Source organism: Hibiscus syriacus, unplaced genomic scaffold, assembly GCF_006381635.1.
Source record: "Hibiscus syriacus cultivar Baekdansim isolate YM2019G1 unplaced genomic scaffold, ASM638163v2 tig00112343_pilon, whole genome shotgun sequence".
Lineage (NCBI taxonomy): Eukaryota > Viridiplantae > Streptophyta > Magnoliopsida > Malvales > Malvaceae > Hibiscus > Hibiscus syriacus.
The window spans coordinates 882,093-898,067 of record NW_024063306.1 but is presented as its reverse complement, the minus strand read 5'-3'; the positions used below and the strand labels follow the sequence as shown (position 1 = coordinate 898,067).

Sequence of the window (15,975 nt, the reverse complement as noted above, 5' to 3'; positions counted from 1 at the left end):
CAATAATCGACCTGACCAAAACAAGTTTTTACCCGACCCGATATATAACTTAAAAATCTGACCCGATCCAAAATAATAATAAAATATTTTTATTCAATAAAAACAATGACTTAAATAGAAAAAATAATATATAGAGGGGTATTATTGTAATTATTCTTAAATATTTAAAGTAAAATTATTTTTCGGATCAAATATTTTTCACCATAAATTCGAACCCGACCCAAATCTAATTTTTTTAAAAAAAAAATCTGACCCAATCAAATCGAGTCAAAACTTGTCAGGTTCGGATTCCATGCACATCTTTCTCCATCCCACTCTCCCGTTTGTGATCCGTAGTCCCGAGTTTTTCTTTTTCAATTTTCTTCATTTTTATAATGATTACTCTGTTGCATGCGTTATTTGGTAATTGACTTTTCATTTTTCAGAAAAGGAAACTAAATATACATAAAAAAAAACCTTTGAGAAGAGCCAATGGTCATGCATTTGTTTATTATGTTACTCATTTGTCACATAATGAGACCTGCTCTTTCCTCATATTCTGGTTTAAATAGAGCGCATTTTTTTAGCAGGCCGTTGATCCAAGGAGCTCCCATTGCTTCATACTCCACCTAGTGTTGAGGTTAAAGTGGATGCCGACGATCCGACGAGGTTTCCGCCTTGGATTCCGCTTGCTTCGTGGCCGATGAAGGTCTTTGGGGCTTCGTAGAGGCGTGCTCCGAACGTCACCTGTTCGGCTAAGACGAATTGTCCCGCTACGAAGCACGTTTACTTGATTGGTTGCGGTCCTTTTGGAATTATTCTTATCGAGATATTGTCGTGACGGCGGAGCACAAAGGCTTATGCTGAACACGTTGTCCTGTTTACACAACTGGCTTGCCGGAGCTTGAGGAAGAAGTGATGCTTTCCAGTTAAGGAAATGGTAGTTAGTTCGGGTTCAAGATCAGACCAATTTAGGATTGCTTCGTCGGAAAATAACTCTCCGGTGGAGTCATCATGGATTGCGCAAATGATGGAGGCCCAACAGAAGGGAAAAGGTGTTCAAATACCGAAAGAAGAATTCAAGGTGACAACCTATTGGGAAGAGACACGGCTAGAGTTACACAATAAGAAGGTACTTTTGGATTTCGGACATGTTCACCGGAATTCCGGAACCGAAGCTAGTGTCGAAGGAGGTGGTGGCGACTCTTCTTCCGGCGGGCACCGAGTTTTAGCCGGTAAAAAAGCAGGTGAGAAGAGACGAAAGAAGACAATCAGCTTGCAGGATCTCCGGCAGTACTTTGCAGGGAGTCTTAAAGATGCTGCTAAGAGTATTGGTGGTATGCAAACAGTTCATTATAGTTACAAGCCTTGTATTCTTGTCTTCATTTTCATTTAAGGAAAACATTTTTCGGAAAACCAAATAGCTCGAGTAAACGATCGGAAAACATTGACAGAGTACCGAGTCCGTTCGAGTCGCTTACCGAGTTTATTCTATTGCAGTGTGCCCGACTACTTTGAAAAGGATATGCAGACAACATGGGATCAATCGATGGCCGTCTCGAAAAATTAAGAAGGTAGGCCACTCTTTAAGAAAGCTCCAAGCTGTTATTGATTCGGTTCATGGTGCTGAGGGAGCCATTCGAATAGACTCGTTCTATTCAAGCTTCCTGGAACTTAGCTCGCCAAACTTGACATCAGAACCTCAACTGGACAGCGGCATGTTCATCCGAGGAGCTGCTTCTTCGAAATCTAGATCGTCTTCATCGAGTCAAAGCTCCGGTTCGAGTACTTGTAGCTCCACAAGAGCTAAACAGCAGAGTACCAGTACCAATGCAGTGGAAGATCCTGGTGGAACACTAAACAGCGTTCTCGGTTATGCTGAATCGCACTCCCCGAGCCGTAAAACAATAGGTGAGCATCCTAATTTCGAGACTCGACCTCGGTTCCTGAAATCGTTTGGCCGGAATTTATCGACCGGGGGCGCCTTGAGAGTGAAAGCTATGTTCGGAGAAGCTAAGATACAGTTCGTCCTGCAACCAAGTTGGGGTTTCATAGACTTGCAACAAGAGATCATGAAGCGTTTTAACATCGAAGATACCGGCAAAATCGATCTCAAGTACTTGGATGACGACGTCGAATGGGTTCTCTTGACGTGCGACGCCGACCTCGAGGAGTGCATAGATATATACAAATCAGCTCAGTGCCACACCATCCGAATCTCCCTTCATCAAGCATCTAATCCGAGTCTCCGGCAGCAGTGTCACCATCAATTATGCTCCTTCTGGTAAGAGGCATCCGCCACCTCAAAGGTGTCGTTTTATGGCCGAATCTTATCGAACGGAGCTGTAGAAGATGAGATGGAACCGAGATGCATGAATCGCATAGATTCTGTATACAATATAATAAAAGCGTGAGGACGATGGCAGAAGATGACCGAGAGAGGACTGAGAATAATATTTGATGCCATGGCTTTGCTTATCATATGTTTGTATTTTAGGTTTAGTGTAAAAAAGAAAACGATTCATTGAAGATTTGGAAGCAGTTTAATCCATGCTATGTTTGTCTCTTCTTGTTTAAACGTTTGTGTAAATGGATTAAGATTCGGATGCGATTTTGATTCATCGTCTTTAAATCAAATATTTATCATATGAACACTCTTCACCGATTTTGATTCATCGTCTTTAAATCGAAAAATTATTACATGAACACTCTTCACTGTACCGTTTATAATCTCAACCATTAAAGTATATCCACTTCACTCATTTTTCACTTGACTCATCGTGTCATTTTTTAAAGGTTTAATACCAAAATAAGTGTCTAAACTATATTGTTTTTCTTAAATAGGTGTCTAAACTATTTTTTGACTCATCCATGTGCCTAAAGTTACAAACGTTACCCATTTAGGTTTCTGGGCCATCAACCGCGTTAATTTCAACCTTTAAGTGACACGTGTCATAATCGGATGAAAAACTCCAATTTCTCTTAAATTATAAAATAGCCCTCAAATCCCTAAAATCCCCAAATCTTAACCTTAACCTGTTGTTGTTGCCTTATCCGACCACAACAACCGCCGTCGACGTAGCCTCTGCCATCATCCTAGTCATACGCCGTCGTAATTGCCGTCGAAATCACGAGGGATTGTGATTTTCAACCTAGGGTTCGCAGAGTATAAAACATCAATTCATCGTTGAACGACCGTCGATCGGTCACGATTTCATAAGGGTTTTGGTCTGCAATTGGAGAGGAGGTCGGGTGGAGCTTCTTCGACGACTGGCTTAGGTTTAGGGGTTGAAATGAAGGTTTTCAAAGTTTTTGGTTTATTTCAAATTTTGTGTTTTCTTTTTTAAATAAATAAATAAATATATATATATATATTATTTTATTTTTTTAATTTTAAATAAAAATTGAGTGTGACATGTGTCGCTTAACGGGAAAATTAACACCGTTGAAGGTCCGGGCACCTAAATGGGTAACGTTTGTAACGTTAGACACCTGTATGAGTCAAAAAATAGTTTAGGCACCTATTTAAGAAAAAACATTATAGTTTGGGCACTTGTTTTGGTATTAAACCTTTTTTTGAATGATGAACCTTACTTCTTTAAATATGAAACTAAGTGATTTTTAGAGAATTAATGGCATGAAAAAAAAGGTGATTACGAGTGAATTAATGGCATAAAAACAAAGTAAGTCATTGACTCTTTGAAATAATTTCTGTCCAACCATCCTAACTTTTACCCGACATGATGATATGACGTCAACCCATTGGGTCTTTGAAAGTCCACGTCATCAAATGACGTCATCTAATTATACTCCGTTTTGATTCTTTGAATTGGATTTTTGGACGGCACGATAGCACGTTGTATGGACTTCGGATACCCAAATCCACGAAAACACCTAATTTTCTCGGCAACCAAACAAGGACTTTGGATTTGGGTTGAAATTTATTCTAGATGTAAAAAGCCGCTGCAAACTGACATTGCTCGGCGTTTTTTGTTTAAACAAGGTGATACAAGACAAGAGGCTGATATTCGAAGAGCAACATGCATTATCCGAGAATTGATCAAAGCATTCAAGATGACCAGTTGTATGCAAATTCCCAGAACCCTGTTTGTCCGTTCAGTCCATTCTTCGGCCGAAACCAGACATGAACATTGGCTCTCGCATCGAGCAAAGTCCCTCTGAAAGGAATACGAGTCGAAATGATATTGCTGCACCTCGTCCCACCCAATATCACAGTAAAACAGCGTACTACCCCACACATTGACGGTGGAATCCCATCCGAATTCGCTCCCGTCGCCGGCATTGCTGTGCTTTCCTTTCCAGCTTTCCCTGTGCACAAAATGAGAGAAGATGACATTTCCATGATGACAAAGCTAGTACATCTTGTTGACGCCAAGGCATAGTGGTTGAAGTCTCCAATGCCTAATAGAAGGTTGTCTTTGTTGTTCTCCATCTGACCCATAATTCAAATCCATAATTTAATCATTTCTCAACAAAGTTGACTCGTGACACCAACTCAGTCAGAGAGTTTATATATAGTATGGATAAGCTATTTAAATAGCAATACAAAATGGCATTAAAATGATCTGGTAAATGAAGAAGGATATACGATGCACATATTCAAATCATCGGTATCTAGGAAGATGAACCCTAATGTTGTAGTGCAACAGCAATACTTCCTTGATCTAAATTTATCACAAAAGTACCTTATAACGAAAAATCGCACGAATTTCTGAATTAAATATGAGACAATTGTCAGAATTATTGACTCGTTGACGGAATTGTTGTATTAATTTATAAGTTGAGAGGAGAGATGTGAGGAGATGTGAGGAACTTAACCGGGGGAGAAGGGTATTTATAGCCGAGAAAAGTTGTTATAATTATACAAGGCGCGATACATGTATTGCGCCTTATATAATTATATCAGTTAAAGGTATGGCACGGCCCCTGCCCCGCGCTATATATAATTATGTCAGAGAATTAAAGGTAAGGCGTAGCCCCTGACCCGCGCTATACCCTACGTGGCATAAGACGCGCTCCAAGGGCCGCGCTGCAGTAAAAGATATTCTATGATATTGTACTTCAAAACTCCTATAAATTAGACATGGAAATGGCATTTAAGCAGAGTTAGCAATGCTCCCATGCAGGAATGGACCTAGGCGAGGGCGGGTCGAGACTGTATCCCCCTAAAAATCTAAAACTACAATATATTTTAAATCTTTTTCTATATATTTTCTATTGAATATTTATTTTCGTCTCCTAAAATTTTATAAGTTCAAATTTATCTCTCTAACATAAAATTCTGCAATAAAATTATGCGTGTTCAGATGAGTGCATAGCTTCCAAAGCTGCTAAATGAAACCTACCATCTGCCACCAAAATCGCCACGAAAACCCACCATCTGCTAAACTTCACCACCTCAATTATTTATTATTTAAATTTATTTTATTTTTAAAAATAATATATTTAAGTTTAAATGTTTATTATTTGAATCTATTTTTAAAATAATAGATCCGGATTTAAAATATCCACGTCCTTTAAAAAAATTAAATAAAAAATATTTTTATCGGATCATACCAGAATCTGTTACATCCAAATTAAATTATCATCTCTAATCATGTTAAATTTGAGTTACGATTAACTCTCAACGGAATTTTATCTTATGTAAGATTTTGTATTATTTTTATATTACTTATACCAAAATATCACGTAACTTAATAGGTTAACTTTTAACGTCGGTAAAACTGTGGTGATTATATCTTTAATAAGTAAAAATAAAAGTTATCATATTTTAATTAAATAAAAACGAAGTTGATCATATCTTATGTATTTTGAAATTAGTGACTGAAAGTGAAAAAAAACCAATATAAGTTATCATTTAACCCTAATAATTATTTATCGAAATAAGATTCAATAATCGAATCTGACATTATTATTATTTATTTAATGTGGCCTAAATCACAGCATAATGGGAGCAGTGCTGATTGTGGTGGGACTATATGGTGTGCTGTGGGGAAAGGACAAAGAGATGAAGACGATGAATGAATTAGTTTCTTCCAACAATGGAGCTATTCAGATTACTGTTGCTTCATGTGATGATACCATTACCGATATTAGTAACAACGATGATATTGAATTCTAAATAAAATTATGATTTAATTTAGGGACGAAACTAAAAATTTTAAGGGTTTGTTTATTTTTCTGTAATTGATTTTTTTAAAAATGTTTTTCTTATTTTTCAATATTTAGTTGTCGAAAAATAGATGGTCTAATCAATTAAAATTTCTTTGTATTTTTTGAAAAATAACTTATCGTCTGATTTTCTATAATTCATTTTACGAATTTTTCACTTCAAAGTAAAAACACTGAAAATATTATTATTTTGTATATTTAATATTAATATATTATTTTAATATATTTTAGTAAAAATATTAATTATTAAATTATATTTATAGATGACAATTCTTTTACACCGAACGGGTAAATACGTTGACGTGGCCAGTAACATGCGTCCCACTTTCATTAAAGTCAATAACCAACCGCAACCATCAGATGTGATCTACCGATTGCGATTTGACATTATTTAAAGTGGAAGCGTTGAAAATACGACGCACCGGATCCAGTCAAATCCTATGGCTGTGTTGCTTACTACCATACATTCGCATACACCCTATAATTACTCTAATATAATTTTTTTTTTATTTTCTCTTGATTTCGAGTTTTTTTTTTATTTTTGGGCAAACTACATATTTAGTAATTAAACTATCAGTTTTAGTCCGTTTTAATATATAAACTTTCAATTTTTTTAAAATCATACCTAAATCATAGTTTTTGTTTCATTTGTGTTAGATCAGTTATAGGCCTGGCCTACCACACCTCAAACTTCAGTTTCTCAATAGGACTTGCACATGGGTAAAAATCTAGATCAAGCTTGAAACTTGGTTTCAAGCTTATTTTTGGGTTTTTGATTTCATCTCTCATACCCCACTTCAGTTTCAGCTTGGTTCTTGCAGTTATTTCCCATAGCTTCAATAATGGACACACCATTGACAAGAAAAAAGATTAGGAGCAGCTGCCAAACATTTACCATTCCATAGAATGAACACGTTTTATTACACGACGTGGTCTTTGCTTCTCCACGACGGGGATCAAGTTCTCCTTCAACTGAATTTGATATAAACCACAGCAAGGTGTCGGAACTGGATACCAGCATTATCATCATCATTCAAGCAAAGAGGACAATCATTACTAGGTTTTACCAATAGCACATTCTCGAATACAAATCATTATTATGGCGACACAGTCATCAACTCATCATAGTGACGAGCTCTTAACTCATGAGTATGATGTAAAGAAATCTACTGCAAAGTGAAAATGTATTTCAGTATTTAGTCGATGTTTGCTGTGCCTGTGTGTTCTTTTACTAGCAAATAATTGATCACCATATTAACGATGGGATTTTTAAGAATTCGTGATTCGTAGAATAAGTTGAAGAAGTATTGAAACATCTGAAGCACATAGTGCAGTAGAATTGAAAGATTAAACAAAGCTACATACCTGCTTAAACCTCTCCTTGTTCAGCTCAGCCTGCAATGGATGTTCAGAAATCAAAACGGAACAAAAACGTTCATCGATATTAACAATGTTCAGAAATCAGCGAGGAGAGCGGAGAGCATGGGGATGGATTCGTCTGTGACGTGGTCGTAATCACCTTAGAAGACGCCATGACACCCCCGAATTTTCAGTTGTATTTTCTCCTCCTCTTTGCTCACTTGTCCTTTCTTTTTTTTTTCCTTTCCGCTGATTGGGTGAGAGGAAATTTTTTATTTCAGAAACGCAGAGCAGATCAAAACAAGCAAATCAAAGACCTGAGAGAGAGAGAGAGAGAGAGAGGACGAAATAAAGTGGAACCTCAACCTGCGCTGCAACTGCAAGAGAAGAGATACATAACGTGTTATTCCCGGCTATAGCAGTCATTTAGTCACACTGGTAATAAAACATAGGCTCAATATTATCATTTCGTTTCTAAATATAAATCATCAAGCTCCCCTTACTTTTTAAAATAAATAAATAAATGTAGTATTCGTATTATTTTTTTCTCAACGTGTTATAGGTGAAGTAGAGGAAATGGAGGGGAAATGGAGGAGTTATCGAGTTTAAGGGGCTGTTTGTTTATTTCAGAATGATTAAGCGTTGAATGATTCAAATGCTGAATGATTCAGAGGCTCTGTATGAATTAGTTCTGAATGTGACATGCTGCTTGATAATAGCTCTGAATCATTCAGAATGTACTTCTGTGTTGAATCATTCAGTACTGTTTTACTGAATCATTCAAAGATGCAAAACAAAAACGCTGAATGTTGAACACTGAATGATTTTATTTTGAATCAAACAAACAGCCCTAAATATAGTTAGCCAACCTATAGAATTGGGCCAGTTTTACCAAAAACCCCGTTTCCCAGCAAGCCCACAAGGCCACGACCCAAGGGAAAAAACCGGCTACTGGGACCTAACCAGAAACTAGTATCCACGATCCGAGCTCCAGTAGTTCCGAAGCGCAGTGATAGTCGCTGCTTAAACCTTCCCCTTTGTTAAACCCTCTTTATCTCCTCCTAAGCCTGTCCACTCTTCACTAAGTCTCTGAAACGGAAGAGTGAAAAAGCCATGGCCGTGGACAAGGACAAGCTTCAAGAAGAAGCCTTCATTGTCCGTTTCTGTAAAATTATTCTTGGCTGGGACTATTTTCGCCTCCTCAAATTATCTAACGTACGTTTTTCTCTTATTTTTCTCCTTATCAAATTTTCAATTTCCTTTTGGATTTGTTTTTTATTTATTTTTTTAATTTTGGATTTGGAATCAGAAAAAAGGCGAAGACAAGGCAAAGTCGGCTCTAAAAGAAGTGAAGGATAAGTACAATGATGTCGATGATTACTTGGCCACTTTCGAGCCGCTTTTATTCGAGGAAGTTAAAGCTCAGATCGTTCAGAGAAAAGATGAGGAGGAAGGTAAGCGTTTCGCTCTGTTTTGTTCTCGAGTATTTTTTTTTTTTGCCTAAACAAAACCTTTCTCTCTTTCTCATGTTTTGTCATTAAGCATTGCAGTGACTGATTGGAAGCTGAGGTTGGTCATGGAATTCAATGAGGCCGATGGATTTTACTTACCTGCCATTACTTACGAAGCAGGGGAGGAAGAATCAATATCGCAGAATGACCTTTTGCTGCTTTCAAAAGAGGAGGTAATTAAGCTTCAGTTGCTATCTAAAAAAGGGTTCTATGAAATTGAGACAATAAATTGATAAAAATAAACAAATTAACTACTAGTTGTTCGTTGCAAAAGTAAAACATGCATTTTTTCTTCTCAAAATGGTTCGATTATCAAAAGAAACTATCAAGAAGAATAAAAATGATGTATTTTGTTATGGTTCCGTTATGGTGCTATAATTGTTTAGACCCCTCTTTTAGGTATACAATTTCCTTTCATTGTTATTGGTGCATTGCTGACTTGAATTTATTCAGTTAACTTAGTATAATAATGGTAGATAGTTATAATCTTAGCCATGTTATTGGTTTTTCTTATTCATGATCTTTTCCTGTTATTTGGCGACCAAAGGGATTTTTATTTCTGTAATAAGGGAAACATGTTGAGTCTGATGAATTTGTTAGATTCTTGATTAGGCTTTTACTGTTTTAGTTTAAAGTAGGTAGCAAAAAACTCCCAACAACATATGCATTTGCATTGGTGGAGCATAGACAAAAGAATACGCTTAGACTCAGAATGTATTTAGCTGGAGAGTTCACACAAGTAAATCCTGATGTTGAAAAAAGTTCTGCAAGGTTGATGCGTATGCAGGCTCTTATCACTTCTACTGCTACTGCAGTGGAGAAACGTTTGTTCAGCATAAAGGTAATAAGCTGTGTCTTACCTGCTTTGACCATGTACGGGTTTCGCTTCTGCCCTTTATGCATCAAATACATCACATTGATGGATGGAGGTGCAACTGAATCCACTGGCTGCTGAGACATATGGTTAATGTGTTTGTCTCTGCAGGTTTGTAGTTTATCAACTATTGCGCGAGAATATATAGCTCTGTGTTCAGTTGGTTTTCTCCCTTTCAAGGATTTAATACTTAAAGCTGCGGAAAGAGATTCTGGTTCTGAAGACCAAGCCTGGAAAATATCTGAATCCCTTCATGATTATTTTAAGGAGAATCTCAACAACTCTCAACAGGAAGCTATACATGTAAGTCTCTAGTTAATTTATTAAACTAGTTATTGACCTGGTGATTCTCTCCTTATTTTTATGATAGTTCATGCAGTTTTAGCTTAAGCAACTATTGGTTTGGATCTACCTTGTTATTGACCCACTCATAACCAAAGAGTTATTTCATCCTCTCTGTTGCAGGCGGGTCTATCTCGTAAAGCATTTGTCTTGATACAGGTTTAGCATCTCACTTGGTTTCTTCTATTTGTTTATTGGCTATTTTCTAAAAAAAAAAGAACTCTTTCTTTCTGTTAGCTGACCATGTAGTTTTTTCTAGGGGCCACCTGGAACAGGGAAGACACAGACCATCCTTGGTCTCCTGAGTGCTATTTTGCATGCAACTCCAGGAAGAATGCACTCTAAGTATGATTTTTTTCTTTATTTCCTTAGATCTTGGGCAATGTGCCACTTGTAGAAATAAACCTACAATAGCATATATTTACGTTCACAGGGGTGGATTGCTTGAACTAAAGTGTGGACCAGAACTACCCATTGAAGAAAAGTATGTGCTGAATCCATCTTTCATCCCTGCATCGAATCACAATTGACCATGGATGTCTTGAATTGCTTTATCATCTCGCATACATTTTCAGTTGGAGTTTGTGTAGAAAGGTTTTATGTTTTCTCAAATGGCCATTGATCTTCAAATGATAATGCACCTGAAAGCTACCCTTATATGCTCCCCTAAAGCTTTTCTTTGTCAAATACATATTTTAAAAACTATTCCATTTCTAAGTCAATATAAATAGTTCAGTTGCAATGACAATCTTAAGTTTACATTTTTATTTTCATAGAGTGGCTGTTTTCAAGATGCTAGTGTTTTGTGCCTAAAATAGCATCATACAATCGAGTCTGACATGCATATTTTCTGTTGACCTATTGGACCCTAATTATTATGTGTTATGCAGATACAAGCATTGGGGACGAGCTTCTCCATGGTTAATGAGTGGCAATCCCAGGGATCTTATCATGCCTATTGATGGTGATGATGGTTTCTTTCCCACCACTGGAAATGAGATGGTATGCTTAAGTCTTGATGTTGGTTTGTTAGCTTTGAACAATTTGATCAATTATTATCTTCCATCTTTAACTGCTGTGCAGAAACCAGAAGTTGTTAATTCCAGTCGGAAATACCGGTTAAGGGTGCTGGTATGTGCACCGTCGAATTCTGCTCTTGATGAGATTGTTTTTCGCCTTTTAAAAACTGGTATGACTTTTGCTCACTCTCTTTTACTTCTTTAGAGAAAAATAGCTGGTATAAGTCATAGATTGTACTAGTTAACATTTTTCAACATTCTTTGGTGGTTCCTTTTTTCTATTCTATTGTACTAGACATAATGATCAATTTTTGTGTGGAATGGATATTGTAGTTTAAAGCATATTATTGTTCATGAAACATGAACACCAGAAGCTTATTTATTACTGTTGTTCATTAACAACTTAATCCAGCATTTAGCTTGATTTATGTCTCTCTAGTAAACTTGATTTAATATATATATATATATTATTGCATGTTCAATCTTTTTCTCTATATTAAGTTCTTCAAACTAAAATGAAAAGGTGACAATACTAAAGAAGCATTCATCTGAAAGTAGTAAATGAAACCAGTTAAATTGACTTTGACTTTGAGTTTTCTACATATTATTGTTGGTTTGTAAGTTGTCTGAAATGTTTTAAAGTCTACGTGCTTTTATCTGGCCATCATTCTTGATATAGTTATACTTTATATTTTTCTATTTCATACAGGTGTTCGGGATGAAAATGTTCGTGCATATACTCCTAAAATTGTTCGCATTGGTCTTAAACCACACCATTCTGTAGAGGCAGTCTCTCTGGATTACCTTGTATGTATTGTAGTTTAACCTTTGGAACTTCGGTTATTATTGGCACGGAGAGTGTACTCCTAAAATTGTTCACAGTGGTCTTAAACCACATCATACTGTCGAGGCAGTTTCCATGGATTACCTTGCTTACATTTACTTTAACCTTTGGAACTTAATTTATTTTTGGTAATGAGCATGATCAATCTGCACAAGTGTTAGGTTGAAGTTCTTCCAAGTGGACCTTCAATAATTATGACTTATGAGGCAAGAACTGTCAAAACCATCAAAGCATATAAAATTCTATCAATTCTATTATAACTTAAATGACACGATGATTTAATTGGCTAAGGAAGAAGTATATCCTGAAAGGTATCTTGATAATTCCAATTCAATAATGATGATAAGGGAAATTTCCTTTGCAGGTTAATCAAAAGCGGGATTTGGTTGACGATAATAAGCAGAAACAATCTTCCTCGGCAAGGGAGGATCTAGACAGTATTCGTGCTGCAGTTTTAGATGAGGCTGTTATTGTATGTTAATCTAATTTCTCTCAACTTTTAAGTCCAACCTGTGTTTAAAGCTTAACTGCATCTTTGTAATCTTGGTAGGTGTTCTCCACTCTCAGCTTCAGTGGTTCAGCATTGCTTTCTAAACGGAATTCCGGTTTCGATGTTGTTATAATAGATGAAGCCGCTCAAGCTGTAAGAGTCTAAAATTACTTTTATTCTTGTAGGACCTTGAATAATCTACAGCAGTTAATCCTTAATCTGTTTTATGCTAGTTTTTCAAATTTTGGGAAGAGACTGCTTTAAGTTCTCTGAATATTTTCTCACGGGTATTGGACATTGTTTTTCTGTTTTTCAAAGGCATCGGAGGAGCTTTCCTTTTTCAAAAAAGCTCTTGCTAGCCGGTCACAACTTTCTACTTGGGAATTTTGTGTCCCTTGAATACATTTGCTAGTGATTTATATGATACAATTCTACCCCTTTATTCTCATATTGTGCTGTCATTATTATCTAATTGTATGTTCTTGAACAGGTAGAAGCTGCTACTCTTCTTCCTTTGTCCAGTGGCTGCAAACAAGTATTTCTGGTAAAATTCTGATTCTTTTGTGTGGCTTTCTATTCTCTAGTGTCTATATTTATGTTTTAAAATCATTGAATAATAATTGTTGTATTTCTCAAAGATGCTGTAGATACTTCTAATATTTCTCTTCATCTAACAGTTTCTTGATAGGATGTAGCTATCAAGTAATTATAACCTGAAATTTGTAATTTATCATCATTTTACTTGAGCATATTGAAAAAACAATGAAATTATACGGTGGTTGAGTTGAGTGTTGCAGTGGAAATGGTGTGGTATAAAATCATTAAAATAGTAGTTCTGGTGAATGGTGATGGTGGTAATAACCTGCCTTAAAGATGAGGGTTGGATTATGTAAAGGGAGTGTTTATGTGTTGTTGTTAAACATTATGTATATTGTGGTTTTTAATGAATCCTAAGGCACTCTTTTCCTCCTTCCGCTGATTGAGAAGCACTTAGTGTTCCATTAATCATGAAGGGGGTTTTTAACGAGGCCTACATTCCTATAAAAAAAAAATAACCTGCCTTAAAGATGAGGGTAGAAAATTTTTGGCCGGTGTAATGGTAATTTAGACTGGTGCTCTAGATTCTGCTGTTCTCCATAGTGGCAAATTTTTGTGATTGTGATGATCATACAGGAATTGAACATGTTAGGATCATAGGGAGACATTGATGTAGAAATGCCCATAATTTCTGAATGACAGATTCTATGTCGATTTTCAACTTGCAAGATACATTTCTAGTTTGCACTCATGCAAATTTGATGTCTAACATAAAGAAAATAGCCATTTGAAACTTGTAAATCTATCCTCGGTTTAAAATCCTTTTGTAAAGACCTTCATTCTACAATGTCTAGAAAACCTTCACTTCTCATGAACCAACTGTTTGATATTAACATTATTTACCATTGCATTTACTTGGGAAATGCCATTAGTGAAGTTCTTTAATTTACTAATTTTCCTTAGATAGGTGATCCAGTTCAATTACCAGCTACTGTAATTTCGCCTGTTGCTGAGAAACATGGGTAAAACACTTAATAATGTACTTAAGTAACTTCCTTTATCTTCTATCCCTGTATTTTTGTCTCATACACTTCTTAATTTTGAAGCTATGGCACAAGCTTGTTCAAGAGATTTCAGAGGGCTGGTTATCCTGTAAAGATGCTGAAGACCCAGTATCGTATGCATCCTGAGGTAAGAAAATAAATGAATATTGATATTACTGATCCAAAGGAATAAAATCATATAAGTTATGTTAACTAATTATTTGTGGAGCTATAATTCCTTTTAACTAGTAAAATATCGGTGATATTAAAGATGTCAATGGATATGTGATAGCGGTAGAGATACCCTATTTGGTGCAATGAGACGGCAGATTATAGATAATTGGATATGCCGTGCTGAACTGCATCAACTTATTTAGCAGCTTTATGTTTTAAAAGATTGTTAGTGTTTATTAATGGTTCCAGCTCTTATTAATAATGCTTCGTTTGCATCATGTGGCTGTATGTTAAGGATTAAGACAGTTACATAATCCGGCTGCGACTTAGCTTTTATGAGTTGCTTTGTACAATGTGTTGTCTTCGATTAGATAATCTATTTGTGGAACAGATAAGAAGTTTCCCTTCAAAGGAGTTCTATGATGAGGCATTAGAAGATGGCTCAGATGTTCAAGATCGAACTACTCGTGAATGGCACAAATACCGCTGCTTTGGACCATTTTGCTTTTTTGATATACATGAAGGGAAAGAGTCGCAACCCTCAGGAAGTGGGTCCTGGGTAAATAATGATGAGATTGAATTTGTTCTTGCTATGTATAGTAAGTTGATAACCATGTACCCAGCACTTAAGTCAAGCTCTCAATTTGCAATTATAAGCCCTTATAGACATCAAGTGAAGCTTTTGCAAGAGAAATTTCAGGAAACGTTTGGGGTTGATTCGAAAAAGGTTGTGGATATCGGTACCATTGATGGTTTCCAGGTAATAGTCTTGTTCTCTTATTTAAGTAGAAAAGCTTTTCATGCACTTACGTCCGGTTTCCAGGTAATATTTAACATACTAGATCTAAGATAAATGCATTCTCTGTTTTTCCTTTCAGGGACGGGAAAAGGATGTTGTAATATTTTCTTGTGTTAGGGCAAGCAAAGATAGAGGCATAGGCTTTGTGGCTGATTTTCGGCGAATGAACGTTGGGATCACCCGAGCAAAGTCTTCTGTACTGGTACTATGATATAACAAATCTAGTTGAATTTGATGTTTGGATGAATCATGTACTTAACAGATTTGGTTGTTTCTGCAGGTTGTAGGTTCAGCATCAACACTGAAGAGGGATGAGCATTGGAGCAACCTAGTAGAAAGTGCCGAGAAGCGAGACTGTCTCTTTAAGGTGGTAGTCTTTTTAATGACCTACTTAACCGACGATGTATCAGTTCGGTTAGTTCATTTAAGTCCCAAGTTAGTAGTCAGATAGTCGGATAAAGTAGGGGTTGGTTTGGTAAGCGGATTTTTTCAATCATTTATCCGAACCGACTGGTTGGTCTCCCTATTGGGGCAAATGGTTAGGTTGAAATGAATGCATTTGAATATAATGCTAAGAAACACCCTGTGCAGGTAGGGAAGCCATATGCATCATTCTTGAATGATGAATATCTGGAGTCGATGAAGGCTGTTACCAAGGATGCACAAATGGTGGATGAAATGGACGATGAGGAAACTAATGTGCCCTACAATACGGGCGGAGCCGATCAAGCACCGGTGGAAGACAATGACTATGGAGAAGGATACGGAGATGGAGACGTGGGGGGTTATGATGATGACTAAACACAACTTTC

General features: G+C 36.5%; 2 protein-coding genes and 1 long non-coding RNA gene across 3 annotated transcripts; 2 read left to right on the top strand and 1 right to left on the bottom strand.

The window, feature by feature from the left end:
• Positions 1-608: 608 nt before the first annotated feature.
• Positions 609-2,427, top strand: LOC120177927 (protein NLP2-like). Its single transcript, XM_039183914.1, has 2 exons — positions 609-1,316; positions 1,480-2,427. Exons 1-2 carry the CDS (start codon positions 917-919, stop codon positions 2,265-2,267), a joined length of 1,188 nt encoding a protein of 395 aa, XP_039039845.1. The 5' UTR covers positions 609-916; the 3' UTR covers positions 2,268-2,427.
• A 4,506-nt stretch (positions 2,428-6,933) lies between these two features.
• LOC120177926 lies at positions 6,934-7,616 on the bottom strand. Its single transcript, XR_005521483.1, has 2 exons — positions 7,537-7,616; positions 6,934-7,143 (listed from the first exon to the last, which is right to left on the bottom strand). It is a non-coding gene; the product is annotated as an uncharacterized LOC120177926 (long non-coding RNA).
• A 914-nt stretch (positions 7,617-8,530) lies between these two features.
• On the top strand, positions 8,531-15,975 carry LOC120178067 (probable helicase MAGATAMA 3). The gene is made up of 20 exons (XM_039184019.1): positions 8,531-8,745; positions 8,840-8,984; positions 9,081-9,214; positions 9,670-9,882; positions 10,027-10,218; positions 10,381-10,416; positions 10,517-10,602; positions 10,691-10,741; positions 11,148-11,259; positions 11,341-11,446; positions 11,986-12,083; positions 12,485-12,592; positions 12,671-12,763; positions 13,101-13,154; positions 14,111-14,169; positions 14,254-14,338; positions 14,756-15,124; positions 15,243-15,365; positions 15,444-15,530; positions 15,755-15,975. Exons 1-20 carry the CDS (start codon positions 8,644-8,646, stop codon positions 15,962-15,964), a joined length of 2,463 nt encoding a protein of 820 aa, XP_039039950.1. The 5' UTR covers positions 8,531-8,643; the 3' UTR covers positions 15,965-15,975.